The sequence below is a fragment of the Lepisosteus oculatus genome, chromosome 27 (genome assembly GCF_040954835.1).
Source record: "Lepisosteus oculatus isolate fLepOcu1 chromosome 27, fLepOcu1.hap2, whole genome shotgun sequence".
In the NCBI taxonomy this organism is placed as follows: Eukaryota; Metazoa; Chordata; class Actinopteri; order Semionotiformes; family Lepisosteidae; genus Lepisosteus; species Lepisosteus oculatus.
In genome coordinates, this window is record NC_090722.1 from 1,231,837 (window position 1) to 1,249,101 (window position 17,265).

Here is a 17,265-nt window from a genome sequence, read left to right on the forward strand (position 1 = left end):
GAATGTTACGTCACAATCCTGGTGCCACTACGTGACACACGCGCATAATCAGTGATTACAATCATTAATATTATTAATTGATTGAAAGTTATTATACAACTTAGTATTCTTCCTGCTCTCCCCACAAGCAAATGGTTCTCTTATTTCCAGTGTCAGTTGGAAAGTGTGTGAAGACACAGAGCAGCGCTTCTTCTTTATGACATGACCTCAGACATGCGTCTCCCCACGATCACTTCAGAGTGCGGCTTCCTCCCACTTTCCACAGACCTGCTGCTTTGTCTTTCACGCTACACCATCACCGTGGCTTTTCCTGATCATAAAAATCTCCAACCAAACCAAACCAAGACAATTCATGTTCATTTGCTGCACCGATTGTATGAAAGAATGATCTAGATTTGCAACAGACAGATCTGTCTGCTATACAGTGCATTATAATGTTCCTGCTTCATTCCCTCACACACAGACCTCGTGCTCTCAACAATCTGTAAAAGCACATCACACTTTCAGAGCAGCTCGACTCCCAGCACACTGCAGCAGGGCGGCGGTGTGAGAAATCCCTGTGGGCCAGGAGAGCCAGAGACCTGCCGCTGTGCCGCAGGAGGTCAGCGGACTGATGGGTGGACAGACTCGCCAGTTTGGGCTGAAGCTGAATCACCTGAGCTCTCCTGCGCCCCTCTGTCTCTCTCCTGCACTTCACTGCTCTGTATTCTGTACTTCTGTGTGAAACAGCTTGTTTCCAGCTTCTCCTGTCTGAACACTTGCAGACTGAAGACAGAAAAGCGCTTCATACACTTCAGTGTTGGTTCAGCACCATTCATACATTCTGGAATGAAAACCAGCTTCTGTACACGTTGTGTAATTTATTTAAACACAAAGTTGTGTGTGGAGGAGAGAGAGAGGTGTGCTGTCTGGTCCAGACTGAGCTGGGGCGCCCAGGTGTCTCTGCAGTGGCTGGGGAGGGGCGCCCCGACTCCAGAGTGCTGCTCAGGGTCGGGTGAAGAGCCCCATGGCTTCAGCAGCCCTCTCCCGCACCTGCGGCTCTGGGTCCTTCAGCAGGACCCTCAGATCTGCGGGAGGAAAGAGACGAGGCTGTTACTCGGGTTTCTGCAGTCCTGCTCAGCTCCTGACACACAGCTGCAGTGCTGATCCAGCTCTTGCCCAGCAGGTGTGAGTTAGGAGACACTGTGCAGAGCAGCAGGTCTGGACCTCATGCAGTGGGGTTAAAGAAGGAGTGTGAGATCCTTTCTGTGTGACATCTGTGTTCTCTTCACTGTCAGAAGGAACAGTAGTCAAAAATGTCAAACTATGAAGCTGGAAGAAACGGCCACACTGTAATTCACAGACCGCACAAGTCTCTAAAAAGAATAAAATAAAGCAGAGCTACTACAGATGTGCAATTCCACAAAAACCTGCTAAACAGGCCAACTATACATTTTTCATCTCCATGCTCTGAACTTCTCAAAACTTTGTACACTGGGTATCTATGGTGTGAGAGGCTACAGCCAGAATTTCTGGTTAAACAGACTCTAAAATACTAAATACTAACCCACTGAAGCTAAGCAGGTGTGAGCCTGGCCAGTAACTGGATGGGAGACCTCCTGGGAAAAACTAAGGTTGCTGCTGGAAGAGGTGTTAGTGGGGCCAGCAGGGGGCGCTCACCCTGAGGTCCATGTAGGTCCTAATGCCCCAGTATAGTGACGGGGACACTATACTGTAAACAGGTGCCGTCCTTAAGATGAGACGTCAAACCGAGGTCCTGACTCTCTGTGGTCATAAAAAAAACCAGGGTGTTTCTCGAAAAGAGTAGGGGTGTAACCCCAGCGCCCTGGCCAAATTTCCCATTGGCCCTTACCAATCGTGGCCTCCTAATAATCCCCATCTATGAATTGGCTTTATCACCCTGCTCTCCTCCCCACTGATAGCTGATGTGTGGTGAGCGTTCTGGCGCACTATGGCTGCCGTCGCATCATCCAGGTGGGGCTGCACATTGGTGGTGGTGGAGGGGATCCCCATTACCTGTAAAGCGCTTTCAGTGGAGTGTCCAGAAAAGTGCTATATAAGTGTAAGCAATTATTATTATTAATTATAATATACTGTACAAGAACAACTGGTCAACATACTGGACACAAAACACAAGCATCGTTACCTCGCTGAGCTCTTCTCAGAGCGAAACAAGAGCAGAGTCTCCTCTGCAGCTGCTGCACTTGGAGGCCTGAAACACAGAGGGGTTGAACAGCAGAGCTCCTGCACACACAGCACCACACAGGATACTGCACCAGCGCACACTGCCAACACTCTGAATGGAGAGCAGCTCATGGAAATGTGTTTCCTGGTGACATTGGTAAGTCTGATTAACCTGCCTCATTACTGACAGAAAAATGCATTTCAAACACTAGACAGAAAAAGGCTGAAAGTGGTGCCCAGTGTCCTGCTGCCGAAATGAGACTACTGTAGCTAGACATACTAGAGCCTTCTTACTAGAGGCCTTTTACTAGTGTGACATATCAGAGCCTGAGTCCTTTGAGAAAACCCCAGTGATCAAACACCTTCAGACTCAAACCTGTTTCAAGGGAAACCTACAGAGTAGCGTTTTAATGCTTGAATTCCCATCCCGGCAATACCCTCATCACTAACCACAGCACAACTCACTTTTACCAGTGGAGCATCATCTCTACACTGAGCCTCAATCACTCTTCTCATTGTCACTGAGCTCTTACCAATGAAGATGGCAGCACTTTCCCGAACCCAGGCCCTTCTGCTCTGTGCACCCTGGAGTGCAAGCCTCTGGGCCAGGCTGAACTGCCCACTCGTTATCTGGACACAGGGAATATTGCAGGGCAGTGTGAGACAGCACGCTACTACTGTACAGGAGCCCCCATGTGAGAGACAGCCCTCCATTACACATAAACACCTCTAATCCATCTAATGAGAGTGTATGAACTCATCAGCACTACTGTGATTATAATCTGTATATAAACTGCTACTCACTGTAATTAATGCTAAGTGTAAGCCTGGTTTAGCACAAATATATTTCCTAAATCTGACACAAGTCTTCGTGTGTTTGTGTCCCAAAAGCAGGGTGTGCTCCCCTCTCTCACCAGCAGCCCAGAAGCTAGCCCCAGGAGAACCTCACTCACCAGGATCCTGCACATCTCCTTCATGGACAGCACACATTCCAGGGTGAAGTGCTGTAGGACTGTCCAGCAGGCCTGGGGAAATCCACATTGTCAAAACCAGTTTATCTTGAAACAGAGCCCAAATTAAACAGAAACTACACAAATGTCACAAAATAGAAGCCAGCCCTGAAACCCTTTGACACATCCTTGATAGTAACCCTCTGAATGTTTAGATTTACAGGCTACAAGTTCGTACTGACTGTAGGGTTTTTTTTCTTCGCCAATTGCAAAGCTGGTCAAACACTGGATAGGTGACAAGTATCAATATCAAAGAAGGACGTGAGAAGACCCACAGTCCCACAGGCTCAGCCCAGCCAGCGGCAGCTCTGTGTCTTTACCTGGATGACCTCTGGGCTGGGGTCAGTCAGGTTCAGCAGCACGCTGACCAGGGAGCTGTGGACCTCTTTGCTGAGCCGGGCTTTCTCAGAGCCCAGCCTGACCAGCTGCCCCAGCAGAACCACTGTGACTCTGCGGACCTCCGGGCTCTCCTGTAACACAGACACAGGACAAGAGGGAAACTTTACACACAGACACGCACAAACTGTCACCACTTATATCTCTTCTCAGGGCTGGAGTCTGAGCCCACTGTCACTCTAGCTCAGTAGTTTAAAGAACAAACACTGTAATCATGGATATCCAATTGATTACAATTACAAACGTTATATTTAAATTTAATAGACAAAAACAAATGACACAATATTTGAATAAAGAACATCCTAAAAAACTTACACTTTCCAAGCAGGGCCTGGCTCTACAGTACACAAAGGGCACCAGTGCTTTGGCTTGACTCTTGTCCGCGATGGACAGGACAGTGATCAAGCCCAGTAGAGCCCGCAGAACAACTGGCTCAGCTGGGGTCTCCTGCTCTGTCAGGGCTGAGCTCTGAGCTGCCAGCTGCTCCTCTGTGTGTCTGTAGATCTGAAGACAGGAGGACACCAGTCGGCCTTCATTCCCAGTACTGCTGGGACAAGGGTTACACTGAGGGAGGGTCATGCTGGTCGCTGCTGGTCAGCAGAAGGGACAGCTAAAATTGACGTGCTAGCCAGCCACATCTGAAGATAATTGTCCACCACGCCTGACTCAGGTGGTTCAAGCTACACAAGCCCTTGGTCTGGCAGCGCTCAGGAACTCGGCCAAAAGTCTCAAGCTTCTCCCTGTCTTCCGACTTTGCTCCTCGGATACTGGCCCCTAGCTTCACCCTGCCTTTGTTGTCTAGATTACCCTCTTGTGCTTGTGTGCTGTGTCTGTCTGTTTACAGACTGTGCTTATTACCATCAGCTCTGAGTTTGGAGTTTGCTGTGTGCTGAGCCTCTGTGTTCACCCAGCTTTGATCTGGCCTGTTCTGGACGTGGCTTTGGGCTGCTGGTCTGCACCACGCTTTTCTGTGCTCACCAGCCTGTCCCTGTGCTGCAAACAGGGAGCTGTTTGTTCACACAGCCGCTTGCCTGTTTGCTGGTGTCTCTCTGCCTGCTCTTGGGCAGCGACATATTACAGGGAGACAGTACCTCCGTGCTGTAGCTGTCAGCTGTCTGACTATCTGTCCTCTGCTCAGTTAGAAACACCAGCAGATGGGCTCTATAGTCACTTACATCCAGTTCTGGATCATCCACCTTCATGTCCCTCATCAGGCCGAGATGATCAGCCAGGTCCTTCACGGTCTCCGAGACCACCTGGCTGGTACTGAGGACCTGCCACACCTCTGGGAGTGAGCTGTAAAATACATCCCCAGCTGTCAGTGCAGGGCTCAGCATTCAAACTCATTCTCAGAGCTAAAATACACAAACACTGACGCCAAAACACAGTGCTGTTGTTGTGATGCTTTTATCATTGCAAAGAGCCTCTCACTGTTACAATTGTGCTCTACCTCTCAGAGGGAGATGTGAGGGTCACTAGGGACTGGATGGTCTGTCTGAGGTCCTGTGCAGCCAGATATAATATCCCCTCCCTCAAACTCTCTTCCAAGCTGTCATCCAGAGTATAACTACTGCCGAAGAATTGCAGCAGGTCAAGAGCCTACAGGGAACAAGAACAGCAGGTCAATCTCAGACAGATCACATGAGCTCTGTTACACTGACTGTTAAAGTTGTCCACTACTGCCCCTTTGTTGCAGTTCTCAGTGCTGTCTTCAGAGACAGGACACAGGATCATGTCAATAGGTGTGAACAAAGGAGTCATTTTTCTGAATACTTCTGGAGCAGTGTTTCCAAAAAGCTAAAAACACAACTGTATTGATCAATAGCAAAACAGTTTCCCGTCCAATCACTTCTCAAAAACTATCTGTTCTCCGATTCACAGTGACAGGATACAGCTTGTCCAGAGCATCCGTGTGGGAAAACAGCAGACAGGCGGCTGCGTCAGACACACTGACCATCATTGTCGCCAGGAGCTTGGCCTTGGCAGGGAAGCTGGGAGCTCCGGAGGGACTGGTGCTGCGCACTGCCTGTGCCATCATGCCCACACTGCGGCACAGGCTCAGTCTGACACTGGGCTCCTGCAGGGGGACACACAGCAGCTCACTCACTGACAGCCCAGACGCCACCTCACCTCCACCAGCCCTGGACTCTGATGGACACTCACAGCCTGGACAGCCTTGGACACTGTATCCCTGTGCCCTCCTCCCCATAACAATCCCATCAGGTTCAAGTATAATTAACTTCTACCCAGACAGTGCAGGAAAGTAGCAGAACAAATAAGGAAGAACTGATTCCTGAGAGTTGTTACGAATACCTCCCTGCGTTAGAGATGCACATTACACAATGTAGCAGTGGTTGAATACACTCTTCAGACAGGAGCTGTGAGGTTCACTCTGTCAGGTCTCTTGTTCTTAAAGGAGGACATGTTGCCTACCTTACTGGTGACATGGTGTCTCAGTCTCTCCATAAAGTCAGTGTCCATTCTCTGCAGTAGATCCTCTGCAGGTGCTTTAAGTGCAACGTGCCCATAGCACAGAATCAGGGCACAGGTGAAATCACTCTGCAGTAACAAGCATGACAATCCAGATCAAGGTGCTGAAACTTGTAGGTAGAAGCTGACATTAAGAGCAGCTTCTGTTTGTCTGTCAGGACTCTGATGCAGTACACCTACCCTAGAGCCCTGCTCATTGCAGGGGAAGGCTGGGTCAGTCAGCTGGGTCTCCAGTCTCTTCAGCACAGACAGGACCACATCCAGGTGCACACTGGCACACAGCCCCATCAGCACTGCCAGATCCTGGGACACCAGACAGGCATCAGAGCACTCTTAAAAAACCCACAAGGGCATCATGCACACTCTCTCATGGACTGCTGTTCTAATGCCATGATAAAATGAGCCGAGTCATCAATATCTTTCAACTGAATGAATAAGGGCTTCAGCAGTCAGATACACGGCACTTCTGTGTTGCCATGAGCTGTGGAGAGGGGTAGATCACAGCACTGAGCTGCTGTCATTGATGAGGCTCCTGAGGGCTTCACCCCTCAGACAGACACTCTTACTGACTACTGTAACGTCTCTCTGTGCAGGTGAGCGGGCTGCTGTCCCCATTACCTGGGCGTGGACCATGGTCAGCAGCTGCTCCAGCTGGGATTCCAGCACTGGTCTGGCCTTCGGCACTGCTGCCCCCACAAGCACACTCAGACTCTGAAAGAAGAGCACGTTGGAGTCAATCTGGAGAGGCACTGCTGCTTCATCAAGAGGCCTCACTCTCTCAGTGTATGCAATAACACGTTAGCATTAGGATTTTGGTAGTTTGATCACACACAAAAATCTGACAGAGCAGGATAACGCCTCCCCTGGACTCTACCCCTGGCAGATCCATCTTGTTCACACCCTTCCACAATCACATGGGGCACCACAGACCATAATCCTCTTCTGCACTGGGCCTCACCAGCACATCACTGGAGCTTGTGGACAAAGGGACACTGGGAAAGTGCTACTAGTGATTGTTTGGATCTACAATTTAAGGAATCAAAATCCATTTTCTAAAAGAAACGGACCTCGCAATCCACAACCTGTACACCAAAAGGCCCATCGTCGGTCACAGCCCTACCTTGTTGATTCTGGAGTAGCTGATGTCCAGCTCAGCTGCATACAGTGGCTGGAAGGCCTGTAAAACTGCTGGCAGCTCACTCTGAAACTTCTCCTCAGGGAGCAGGCAGCACATAGCTGCCAGGGCCAAGACAATGGCCTCCGTCACCTTCAGACAAAACACAAACACCATCATCCTCAAGGAAAGGATTCAGTCACAGGAAAGCAAACTTGTCTAAAACCACAGACAGTTAGAACAGCTTTGAGCAATGAATAAAACCTGCTTCATAAGTGCACCCTATTCAACTTTGCTTACTGTGATCTGAACCCTGGACCCTGATACCCTTCCCTAATACCTGCATGGACACATCTTTTCTTGGCATTCAAGTCCATTCTTTCCTCCAGAACATCTGAGAATTCAGGATGATTAATAAGATGTCAAATAACCTACACTGGATTAAAGATCCCATACCTTTGGCTCAGAAGATGGCAGCCATCTGTGCACTATATCAAAACTTATGATGACCTGGCTTGAACAGTCCTGAACACACTGCCCGGGACCCTGGAATTTTGCCCAGCTCTCATACAGGCCTTCCAATGCTGACAACACAAGAGAGGAACAGCCTGCTACACTCTTCAGCTACATCAAAGCAGTCCTGTAGTTCAGTGGGAAGCGGTCTGAACAGGCCTTGTCAGTGGATTGCCAGTGGAACCAAGCATTGATAACAACTGTCCCCCTAAATGAGACAGCTTGCACACTTACCAAAAGCCATCATTGCCTTCATTTTATCAGTCACAGCCATGGGAAGAACAGGCACCAGCAGGTCCAGAAGTCTCACTATATCCCTTGCTATGTCACGACCTTCAAAGAAAACACATTTCACACTAGGTAGGGACCAAGGCTCATGATAACACTAGAGACTCAGAAGCGGCATGAGTAACAAACACTGAGCCTTCATAATAAGCTCATGTATCAGGGCTTGAATGGACAGATACGACCAGTATCATGAAGTTTGAAATACAGCACAGTAAAAAATCTGGAATATATCTGTGCAGATCACACCCCATTAGCAGCACAGAACTTACTGCAGTTGCGGGAGATATCTCCTACAGCATTCAGCAGCGTGTGGTGAGGGAGCACTCCGGGCTGGAAGAAGGACAGCACCATATCCATGGTACTGTCGTAGTGGTCTCTCACCACACAAACGACAATGTTGCTGGCTGGCTGTTGCCAGTCAGGCAGCCATTTCTGAAACAACAGTAAAAAGAGATCAGAGCGTCTTGGGAGTCGATAGTATTGGAGTTGAAGCTGCAGCTTGGATCAAGCCAATGAGCACACAAGTTAACATACAATGATTTGCTTCCATTAGATGCATCATGTGTGCTACAGGCAAGGAAACAGACCACAGCACTACAGCAAGACAACAGTTCGATAGGCAGGAATAAAAGGGGTTTACAAACCGGTGACATCGTCATCTCATTCAAGGCCATCGAGACGGTGCTCTTGGCCAAGGACTCATCCAGATGCTGCGCAGATGTTTTGCGCAGCAGCTTCTCCACTGCCTGGAGGACAGCAGAGCGATGGGTAGTTGTCACCTAGAGCAGGGAAGAACCAAAGCCAGGGGTGAGACTGCTGCTCTCATCACAGCACCAAGAGTGTCTGTTCAAAGGCTTCTCCTTCAGGGCCAGTCAGCCTGGCCAACGGGCACTGAGTGTGAAACAGCAGAACCACCCCAGCTCACCACACAAGGGAGTGGAAACGCACACAGAGAAACCCCAGGCTTCCACTCAAGCACATCTGTCAAGACGACAACACGTTAGGGCTTATCTTCTGACTTCTAGTTGTAAGAAACAGCAGAGACAGTATCTTGGAGCACACTGGGCTCCTGATTAGAGTGCGTTTGCAACGAGTATGTCAGGAGGTGTGTAGGGAGCTCCTTCATGTTACCTGGGGGCTCTCGAGGAATCCCAGGATGACTGGCAGTGTCCCCTTGGTGTTCCTCTGCAGGAGGGAGAGCAGCTCTTCTATCGGGAGCTTCCCAGATTCCTCATCAGAGCTGCTCATTCCCTCCAGAACAGCCAGGACCTCATCTACAGCAGACACACAGACAGGGGAAACACTGGTGTCGCCGCAGCACAGACTTCTAGGGAGAAAACTCTTAAACTGACCTGTTGTCTGAGGGACCTATAACCCTACTGACACGTGTCTGAGAATTAGAAAGATGAAAATGATTTTTGATGCACAGCCCGTAAAAGCTGGGACTCTTTCACCCCGGACAGTTTTCCAGTAGAGAGGAATACAGATCTGCTCTAAGGGCAGGAGGCTTCAGAGTGCAGGGTTTTGTTTTCGTGGACCTGAATAACAGCTGCAGCCACTGGGACTTCTGAACCCTGAAGAGCCCACAAAGAGAGCTGCTGTCTGGGTCACATCAGTCCTGTTAGCAGCTGCTCCTCCGCAAACAGAGGATCTCAGTGTTGAAGAAGAATCAGGCAGTAGCTCTGCTCCCAGGTGGAGAACCTCCTTCTGCTGCTCTAAGGGGATTAGAGCCTCTAATTCACCTTCTCTCACACCCAGTCAAAAGGATTTGACAGATCTTCATAAATAGATTTGCTTTTCCCAAATTTACAATTAAATGTAAATGAAAGAATAATTGCAGTACATCACTCAGACACAGCTCATTTCATAACCACTGTGAGTTACTCATTTTAAACACTTTCAATAGTTTCATACCTTACATGGATGTTAGTCTTCATAAAAATACTCTCATACTAAATTATTTTATTTTATATCTTATTATTTTAGCTTAAATCTTCTGTTTATTTTTGCTCAAATCATCATTAGTTGAAAAGATGAGGAGACTGCTGTTGCTTTCCCTGCCTCGAGCTGAGGAGACCTGCAGGGTGACAGCGAAGAGCCCCTCAGGTCAGTCAGAGCTGAGCCCAGGGATGGAGTCCCAGTGGAAAGGGAAGCCAGGAGTCAGTGTGTGGGGGGACTGGCTTCAGGGGGCACTGGTCTAGATCCAGCTGTGTCATACCTGGCCCGGGGCACTGGCAGCCTGTGCGCTGCACACAGGAGGAGAGCCACTTCACCCTGCTGGGCTCACAGCTGCACTCCTTCGGGCTCATCTTGGACCTGTCAGTCAGCCAGTAGAACAGCACAGTGAAGCAGGGAGCTGGGCGGCGCTTCTCACACACTGGGAGTCAAGGTACTGCTGACAGGCCAGTGCAGACCCACTAGACACCACAGAACTCTCTCTAACCAGCTGGTCCTACTGGAATACAACCCAACAGGCTGAAGGGCAGGGATATTGAGAACACAAGCAAATTCTTCACATCAGTGAAAGCAGAGACAGGAACAGAAGCAGCAATGAATTCCTGTTCAGATCTGCACTCTGGGCTTTAATAAAACTCCAGCAGGTTAAGAGCTTTTAACCCCCTCTGACTGAACACCGTGTTAACACAATAACCGCTCGATCTGCCCAGGAGAAACAAGAACAATCGGATCCGCGATACGGAGCCTCGGCAGGTCCCTACCTCGTCCGTAAACCACCAGGATCTTCAGTGAAAAGACAGAGAATATTGACAAGCCGTGTCGAGCTGAAGTGTTTTCTTCGCTACGAGCATCAGCGCTGAGCGACTCAGCAGCACCGGAGCGCTTTCCCGGACCGCAATTGTTGCGTCACAATCCCGATGTGTCGACGCCACGCTCACGTTTAATAAGTCATTAAAATCACTATATTTTATATTAAAATTACGTTTTTTAATATGATTTCTGATTTTTCCCAGCTTTACCAACAGAAGCACTAATTGTCTGATTTCCAAAGTGTCAGCCGGAAAGTTTCAGAAAACACGGAGCGGAGCGTCTTGCTCACGATATGACGTCAGACACCCCTTCCTCCCTCCATCCAGACTCGCCTCTCCCTCCTCTCTCACACGACTCGCTCATCAGGGCTTCTACTGTCACTCCAGTCTCCTGCCAGACCTCTCCCAGACACAGCCTGCTCATTAGTCCTCCTGTGACCCAGACTCGCCCTGCAGATCTGCTCTCCGGCTCCTCCTCATGGTCACTCCGCTCGCTCACGCACAGACCTTGTGCTCTAACCAGTCCGCAGCGACACATCTGGTCTTGAAGCAGCTCGTCTTGCAGCGCCCTGCAGCAGCGCCACGGTGTGTGAAGCCCTGCGGCCGGGAGCAGCAGAGACCCGTCGCTGGGCCGCAGGAGGTCCGAGACTGACGGTCCTGCAGACCCGCTGGTTCTCATAGCGGCGGAGCGGGGCTGCAGGTCTGCCCTCGGCTCTTCTCCGCAGTGACAGGAGGCAGAGAGATCCGCGCCTCAGGAGCCCCACACGCCTCCACAGGGATCAGCCGCAGGGAGACGATCGCTCCTCCGACACACAGCCGCTCACAAATAACGGCTGCGCTCCTCTCGCGCCCTCAGCGGAGCGGGCAGCCGCGAGCCGGAGCCGGAGGAGGCGGAGACGCCGAGCGCGCGGAGCTGCGACTCAGCCAATCAGAAGCCGCGATCAACAGGGGGCGGGGCCTGAATGATACACAGTAGTACAGTAGGAATATTTTAGATTAATTATTCACACAGTAATAACACAGGCGCCAGTGAAAATGCTTGTCAGATACACCTCAGTCCAGTATCCTTCCTTTCCTTAAAAGAGTTTTCAGTAACATGGCTGGGTAGCTTGTCCCACACTCCTACAATACTTTGTGTAAAGAACTCACTCCTGTCCTGACTGGTGAGTCATGTCCAGCTGTTTCCTGAAAGACGCCGCTGTTGGGCAGCTTGTTCCACACTCCAACAATAACATTTCCATGTACTGGGTCAGTTTCTTGAGAGACTCCTGTATCTTCCTTTCCAGTTTTAACACGCCGGCAATTCATGTTTGTAGTGAAAGGCTCGTCCCATTCAGGGAGATTTGAGTTGTATTTGTTTCTCCTGGGAGCACTGTTCAGGATCCTATTTGAAATCTTCTTGCCTCATCTCTATTGATTTTAACACTTCATAAACTTTGTTAAATCGGACATGATTATGCTGAATCAGATGTTTTGTTCATTGATTGTTTTTTTGGTTTTATTGGAAAACGAGCACCATAATTAAAATAAATGGTAGGCAGTTTATTACCCCGTGTGCAATCAATACCTGTGATTTGAAATCAGGTATAGAATCAGGTCATTATGAGACGGCTGTGGAGAAGGCTAACTCTGCATTGAGGAAGAATTTTAGCATTTACCTTTTCTAAAGTTTAAAAGATAGTGACTAGTTGGCTTTGAAAAATGCCATATTTTTTTACTTTTTGATATTAATGCTACAATAGCAGAATGTCTAGCTCATTTCACACCTTTTATTTATATACTTCCTTTTGTCTGTATACAAGGTAAAATTGCTCCTTAAGAAGAATGTGAATGTTTGTAGAGATAAAACAACTCCTAATATGGAAACTTAGAATGCGCTTTCCTGTGTGAATCTGCTGGATAAAACTCATTGCATTTATCATCTCGGTGGAGAGGTTACTCACAGATCTGTATGAGAGGCTGCTCTCAGATCTGCATGGTTATATTCTCCCCATGCGCATGAATAAAGGACTCTGCTTGACCACACCTAACCTGTGTGAAGACATTTCTTCTACAATTTCTAAACTTTTCTTCAACAGCATTCAACACAAAATGAAGCCCCTGAGCTGTCAACCTCTGAGAGAATCCAGAAGGATCCAGAGTGCTTTCTGATATGTACAGCAGCTCAGAAAGGTTCCATTCACTGCAGGGCGGCTCAGTTGTTTTTCACTTCATCTAGAAAGCTGATTTGAAGTCTTATGTCTCCAGTCATATCAAAGCAGGTCTTTCATGGTCAGCCCACACTAGAACAGACGTTCCACCTCCACAAGCTTGAAGGTCTTTGCCTGAACCCCTACAGCACTGAGACGAAACTCACAAGTGAGGCCAGATAAGTAAATCGAGATCTGTGAGATCTACTCAGATCAGTAAATCCTGGCACAGTCCTGTATGAGCTCCAGATTGAACCTCAGGCACTCGTCTCTTAAATCTGGACTGGCACGCTAACGTTGAGAGAATCACTGGGATGTCTTGCTTAAGATGGACCTGATGCATGAGGTGATGGAGGGGTTCTCACCTGCAAGAACATGCCTGTAAACTACATTGACATTGTTAGGACCCCCAGCCCCAGTGGAACAGTGTCAGGCAGCGTGTGGGTGAGCAGTCCCCAGGAGTAGATCCTGGTGAGAATGACGGAACTAGTAGGGCGAGCAGTTCAGTCCCTCTGACCGGTACAATACCTTGGCTGAGTGTTTTCCTCCTGGAAGAATCTGGTGCAGCACAGCTCCTGTCCCTCTGTGTGTTATTGGTGCACAAATGATAAGAATCGTGTGAATGGGAAGAGCTCTTTTCAGCTGCCTCACATTTTCAGCAAGCGCTTCACAGGAAGGGTGGGGCCCAGTGCTGCCACCAGGGACTGGAGACCAGCCCGAGAGACACACAGCAGCCAAACGGGCACCAAGGGGAACGCGCCCACCCTTGCAATCAGTGCCAGTGAGAGTTTCCACACCCACACAGCCAGTGTCTCAGCTTGATGTCTCAGCTGAGGATGTTCATTATATCTGGAGGTGAGGACAGCTTCTCCACCAGAGTGTTTCCTCTCTCGGACCCCTGTCAAACAGCCCTGGAATTTGAGCTGTTAATTCAATGATTAGGTCAGTTTGGTTGTATAAAACGCATTGGATTGTCACTAAATCCAAGATAGCTCAGATTGATGTTTCAAGAGCTCATTTTTGACATGAATCTGTTTCTTGCATGTGCACTAAACATTAATATGTCTCATGTCTCGTTAGCTGTGAGGAAAGACTGTAAATACTGTCTGCAGCACAGCTCCCTGGATACAGATACAAGTGAGTACTGTGTGCGTGGGTGTGGATGTATATTCACCTTTACTGTTCGAAATGCTGAAATGATTTTAAATTAAATACAGCTTTGTTGCCTCACAGTGCTGGGGCCCTGGGTTCTGTGTGGAGTTTGCATGTTCTCCCAGTGTTTGTGTGGGTTTCCTCAAGGTGCTCCATTCCCACCCCCCACCCCCCCACAGTCCTAAAATGTACAGGTAGGGTAACTGGCTTCTGGGAATATTCTCTGTGACATGTTTGAGTGTGTGCGTGTCTCTGTGTGTCTGTGAGTGTGTGTGTGAGAGTGTGTGTGTCTGTGATTGTGTGTTTGAGCGTGTGCGTGTCTGTGAGTGTGTGTTTGAGTGTGTGTGTGTCCGTGTCTGTGTTTGTGTGTGTCTGTGAGTGTGTTTGTTTTAGCGTGTGATTGATAGATACTTTATTGATCCCATGAGGGAAATTGCAGTGCAACAGCAGCTTTACACAGGCACAGTGTAACGAATGATACAATAATAATAATACAATACGTACAATACAATCAGTACAGTGTAGGTGCACTAAAAGAGTTACTCACAGTGTGGACACACAAAGAACAAACTAGAACAGAACAGTACCCAGAAAAATCATATAACACATATATGAATATAATTATAGATGTAAATATAGATATTAATATAAATGTATTGCACGGGTACCTGGCATATATTGCACAAAAAACGGTACATTGAAGGACCTGAGCCTCCTCAAGAAGTAAAGTCGGCTCTGGCCCTTCTTATAGAGGGCCTGGATGTTTTTAGACCATTCCAGTCTATCGTCCCAGGTACTTGTACGAGTCCACCATCTCCACGCCACTCCCATGGATGTAGACAGGAGTAGGTCTGACCTTGTTCCTCCTGAAATCTACCACCAGTGTGCGTGTCTGTGTTTGTGTTTGTGTGAGTCTGCCCTGCAGTGGACTAGTGTCATGTCCAGGGTGTATCCTGACAAGCGTCTTGCTTGCTGGGACAGGTTCAAGCTCCCTGTGACCCTAATTTGGATGAAGTGAAAATGGACAGATGTTTCCATAATCAGAGTTTCCTAAAATAACGGAACTGCAAGCTCTCTTACAACATTGATATAACAAACGATCAAGTTTCTCAGCCAGAATCTGGTCCCCAAAACTGATCAGGACAAAATCCACCTCCCTTTCGCTGCTTCTCTCTGTCTGTCTTTGTTCTTCCGTTTGGTGTTTTACTCCCCTTTTCAGGTGCTTAAAGGGCTGTAGATGTTCGATCGAAGAGCTAACTTGGAGTCTCAGCTGATCAGCTCAGCAAACGGCTCCATCGATACACTAAGAGCTCAGCAGGAATGAGAGGAGCGCAGCCGTTATTTGTGAGCGGCTGTGTGTCGGAGGAGCGATCGTCTCCCTGCGGCTGATCCCTGTGGAGGCGTGTGGGGCTCCTGAGGCGCGGCTCTCTCTGCCTCCTGTCACTGCGGAGAAGAGCCGAGGGCAGACCTGCAGCCCCGCTCCGCGACGGGTCTCTGCTGCTCCCGGCCGCAGGTATTTCCAGCAGCAGTGTGTCAGTCTCACACACTGACAGCGAAGCTCTCAAGAGAGGTTTTGCCTTCAGACTCAGTGAGTCCGGGTTGCAGCGGCGATGGGCTGCCAATGTGCTGCAGCGAGAGAGAATCGTTGTCAGTCCTCATAGCTGTGCAGTAATTTCAGCTGCCCAGTGTGGTGTGTGGGTGTGTTTGCTCATTCTGCTGTGGACCTGATTGCCTTCCCTGTGTGTCTGCAGCTGCTCTCCAACACACTGAGCGCAGTGGTGGATGAGGTGTGGGCCTGTAGGCTCACTCAGGCCACAGTCAGTGTGCTCTGCCCTCTCAGCTCCACCTCTGAGGAGAAGGTGAGTCTCACAGAAGGCTGAGCTACATGAGAAGCTGGGACTTTTACTCTCTAAAAGTCTTATTCCTCACCTAGTGTTGTGACGTAGTGGCATAGCAGGTGTGTCTGTAATTTGCTGTGTATTGGATGTTGTAAGGTGTGTGTCTGTTCAGGCTAGGTTCATACGTGTGTGCTGTTGTGTTGATGTGAGCTGTGAGCAGTGTTTGATTGTGCAGTAGAGGGGAGAGCACCTTCAGGGTTCTGCGCTCTGTGCTCTGCTTCAGTGTGTCGTCTCCACAGCTAGGGATGCTCCCATCAGGCTGTTGAGGGCTGATTCCCTGTCATTAGAATCGGACGCTTTTTTCTGTTAAAATCATTACAATAAGCCCTGTACACGCCTCATGTCCCATGGCTAAGTGTTACCCTGGTTATTTTTTCCAATAATAAAATAAACTAGACCACAGGAATAAATTGTTTATTTTTTATTAACACAGTGAAATGTAGTGGGCTTATTGTTCAATTATCATAAAAGAATTTAACTTGACTAAAATAAGTAAAACAATGACTTAAAATAAAGACTTTTTACTCATCAAACGTGCACACAAAACCTTTATAAATATTACATACTGTATACATTTTGGCACATATATAGCAATATCAAAAAAACAGCTAAAACAACATTAAAGGCTTGTCTTAACCACAACCCATAATTCTAATAAAATAAATAAAATGTTCAATAAGATGTTTAACAAGCAGATTGCAGACGACTACAACCAAAAGGAAACAAGTCTGAATAATTTGGCTCTTTAGCCTCTGAGCCTCTTGTTTACTAATCATCGAGGGCAGATTCTTGTTTATGAAGAGGAGCAGCTGTTCGTGTGTTGAAGACAATATGTTCCTCTTCTCATGCAAAATGTGCGCTGCTGTACTGAATAGACGCTCGCTGTCCACACTCGTACAAGGAGCGCCAAGGCAGACCTGAGCTGCTTCTGCCAAGGCAGGGTAAACGGCTTGGATTGCTCTTCCAGAAAGCCATTGGCTCTGCGCTTCTTGGGATGAGTTGCTGACTGAGGTGGAGATTAATCTCTGATGCTGTTGAGTCATTCCTGTCCCGACCATCGGTTTTATCTTCATTCAGAATCTCCTCATACGTCGCCTGCAGAGATCCTGCCCGTAGTTCTTTCGGCTGTCTTGCTATGCCTACTGTAAGGCTCCAGTGTGTTAAGTGTTGCCGTTATTGATGGCTGAGCGAGAGTCGGTTTGCGTGTCGCTGCAGCTCTTGCACTTGCTAATTGTTCACACTCTGCGGATTCTTTTTGGTGTTGAG

The 17,265-nt window shown here is 48.5% G+C and overlaps 1 protein-coding gene across 10 annotated transcripts; it reads right to left on the bottom strand.

The window, feature by feature from the left end:
- Nucleotides 1-629: 629 nt before the first annotated feature.
- Nucleotides 630-10,907, bottom strand: LOC138225232 (uncharacterized). 10 transcript variants are annotated; one of them, XM_069184722.1, is made up of 20 exons: nucleotides 10,713-10,905; nucleotides 10,214-10,311; nucleotides 9,127-9,269; nucleotides 8,640-8,774; nucleotides 8,265-8,427; nucleotides 7,942-8,040; nucleotides 7,651-7,778; nucleotides 7,201-7,347; nucleotides 6,699-6,791; nucleotides 6,261-6,383; nucleotides 6,024-6,149; nucleotides 5,545-5,667; nucleotides 5,041-5,189; nucleotides 4,766-4,886; nucleotides 3,906-4,094; nucleotides 3,515-3,664; nucleotides 3,138-3,209; nucleotides 2,718-2,814; nucleotides 2,147-2,212; nucleotides 630-1,067 (listed from the first exon to the last, which is right to left on the bottom strand). In XM_069184722.1, exons 2-20 carry the CDS (start codon nucleotides 10,302-10,304, stop codon nucleotides 985-987), a joined length of 2,298 nt encoding a protein of 765 aa, XP_069040823.1. In that variant the 5' UTR covers nucleotides 10,305-10,311; nucleotides 10,713-10,905; the 3' UTR covers nucleotides 630-984. The 10 variants fall into 10 exon arrangements, with proteins under 10 accessions (XP_069040823.1, XP_069040824.1, XP_069040825.1 ...); XM_069184723.1 differs by having other exon boundaries at nucleotides 978-1,067; nucleotides 2,650-2,814; nucleotides 10,713-10,906; XM_069184724.1 differs by lacking the exon at nucleotides 630-1,067 and adding an exon at nucleotides 1,084-1,270 and having other exon boundaries at nucleotides 2,650-2,814; nucleotides 10,713-10,907.
- Between the last annotated feature and the right edge of the window lie 6,358 nt (nucleotides 10,908-17,265).